This window comes from Pollachius pollachius (genome assembly GCF_949987615.1).
Source record: "Pollachius pollachius genome assembly, chromosome: 14".
Classification (NCBI taxonomy): domain Eukaryota; kingdom Metazoa; phylum Chordata; class Actinopteri; order Gadiformes; family Gadidae; genus Pollachius; species Pollachius pollachius.
The window spans coordinates 13,262,923-13,265,422 of record NC_136947.1 but is presented as its reverse complement, the minus strand read 5'-3'; the positions used below and the strand labels follow the sequence as shown (position 1 = coordinate 13,265,422).

The 2,500-nt window shown below is 48.6% G+C and overlaps 1 protein-coding gene across 2 annotated transcripts in view; it reads right to left on the bottom strand.

Moving 5' to 3' along the window:
• Positions 1-2,500, bottom strand: part of rnf220a (ring finger protein 220a) — a gene marked incomplete at its 5' end in the record, with an annotated part of 143,197 nt that overhangs the window by 40,384 nt on the left and 100,313 nt on the right. For both annotated transcript variants that reach the window (XM_079751690.1, XM_079751691.1), the window contains one exon: positions 605-734. In XM_079751690.1, the coding sequence (XP_079607816.1) occupies positions 605-734 (130 nt within the window). The remainder of the gene's footprint in view (positions 1-604; positions 735-2,500) is intronic.

Below are 2,500 nucleotides of genomic sequence, written 5' to 3'. Positions count from 1 at the left end.
TTTTCACCGCTTACAACTGAATTTGTAGTTGTGTTAGCGGTGTTATCCAAGTGACATGGCGCAGATTTAGCTCCCTGTGGGTCAAGGGTTGCTGTGGTAGACTTGACAACATATCCATTATTCACTCACCCCCCAAATGAACAGAGTCATATACACAAGACACACAGACACACGAACGTACACGCACACACACACATGCACACACAGAAGGTGCATGTGGTGTGACATTACATCACTTTAGTCAATGTGCAAGCACCTATTGACTGAGTGTGTGTGCGTCTCAGCCAGGGTTCTTGAGTGTGTGCTTGTTTGTCTTTGTGTGTGAGCATTTGTGCGTAAGTTCATGTTCGTGCGTGTGTGTGCGTGTATGTGTGTAATTCTGTGTGTGTGTCTGTGAACACGTGTGTGGTTTTGTGTGTGTGTGCGTGTGTTTGTGTGTGTGTGTGTGTGAGTGTGGTTGTGTTTTTGTGTGTGTGTGTGTATGTATGTGTGTGTGTCTGTCGAGTGTGTGTTTTTGTGTGTTGTTGTATGTGCGTGTGTCGGTGAACGTCTGTGTGTGTGTGTGTGTGTGTGTGTGTGTGTGTGTGTGTGTGTGTGTGGCTACCTGAAGCACATGCCGGCCAGCCTCTCCATCTCGGTGTCCATGTGTTCCTGCAGCTCCCCTGGTCTCAGCAGCACCTGGCAGATGGGGCAGACTGGGGCCTGGCTGTCGTACAGGGACATCTTCTTCTTACCTGGGGAACACATGCATGGATACGTTACAGCACAGCACATCACAGCGCATGCCGGGACGCCACCAGAGGTGATCTGATTGGCTAATGGGGGTTGTAGGAGATTGTTGACTCATCAGCTTTAGATATTTGATGATTTGTTTTTGACAACGGTTTGAAAGGTCTCATCCAGGTCCTGTGGATGTAATTAGACTGCTGATAGATTTGCAGCCATAAGCACACTACTCCTAACATTGATCCTTACTAGGAATGGACTGACACTACTCCTAACATCACTCCTAACCAATACTGGACCAACACTACTCCTAACATGACTCCTAACTAGGAATAGACTAACACTACTCATAACGAGGTATTGATGATATCGTTGACTGGGACATTTTACCTTGATTTGGTCAAAACTAGTAGATTCTGAAACATTTTCACAGTAAGTAACTTTTGATCAAGAAGTCTAAATAAAATGAACTCACTAACATTTTAGGCAAACCCACGCACATACACGTGCACACACAGGCTCCAGTGTGTGTGTGTGTGTGTGTGTGTGTGTGTGTGCAGGAGATGTGTGTGAGAGCACCGTGCTGGGGCTGAGGTAATGCTATAGAGTCTGCCAACACTACACTCACTTCATTGTCCTTGATCAGCGGGGCACTGGGTGTGTCTGTGTGAGAGAGCGTGTGTGTGTGGGCTCAGGAGTGTGTGTGTGTGTGTGTGCGTATGTGTGTGGGTCAGGGGGGTCTTGGGAGTGTGCGTGTGTGTGTGTGTGTGTGTGTATTTGTGTGTGGGTTTGTGTGGATGGGTGTGTCTCTGCATGCTCTTAGATAAATACAATAACTATGACACAATAAATGTGTAGTTGATTTGCGTTGAGTAAGGTTGTGTGTGTGTTCGCGTGAGTACCGTAGTAGTACGTGGTCAGAAGCACACGTCGTAGCGTCAAAATAGCCTCTATTGAAAGACTGGCTCCACGAAGACCTTTAATGGCTGGAGAGGCTTCCTGCTCTCCACCAATCAAATGGTTTTATTTATAGTCCCAGAACAATAGGCCCCGCCCTTCCTGGACGTCCTGTTTACACTGTTGTCTGTCGCCAGGGTAACCAGGTAGGCTGGACTCCACGTCACTGCCATGTCTGTCCCCTGTTTCTGTGTGAGATTCTTCCTATTTTAGTCTCTCCCTCTCTCTCTCTCTCTCTCTCTCTCTCTCTCTCCCTCCCTCTCCCTCTCCCTCTCTCTCTCTCTCTCTCTCTCTCTCTCTCTCTCACCCACCCACCCACCCACACGATCACTCACACACCCTCATAAAACAAATGAGCCCGTAGATAGAGCTGGATGATTCCGGGTACAGAAAATAAAAGTCCCGTGCCGTGTTTCACTCCTCCTCACAGCTGTAATTACGTCCTTTAAATCTGCAAATCTTTGTTGTGCTAATTAGCCGCTCCTGATCGTTAACTCAAAACACACCATGAAATGAAGATGTCACTCTCTGAACCTGAAGAAACACACACAGGTATGTAAATGTATCCCTCTCCCCACCTCTCCCTCCATCTTTCTCCTCTCTTTCTGTCTCCCCCTCCCAGTCCCCTGTCTCTCCTCCTCTCCCTCTCCACCCTCTCTCCCTCCCTTTCTCTCCCACTTTCTCTCCCTCTCCCCCATCCCTCCATTCTCTCCTCCTCTAAGCCCTCTCCCCGTCTCCCTGAGATCCTTTCCCCTCTCCGCGCTCCCTCTCACTCTTCCCCTCCCACCCCATCTCTCACTTACCTTCTCCCCTCCTC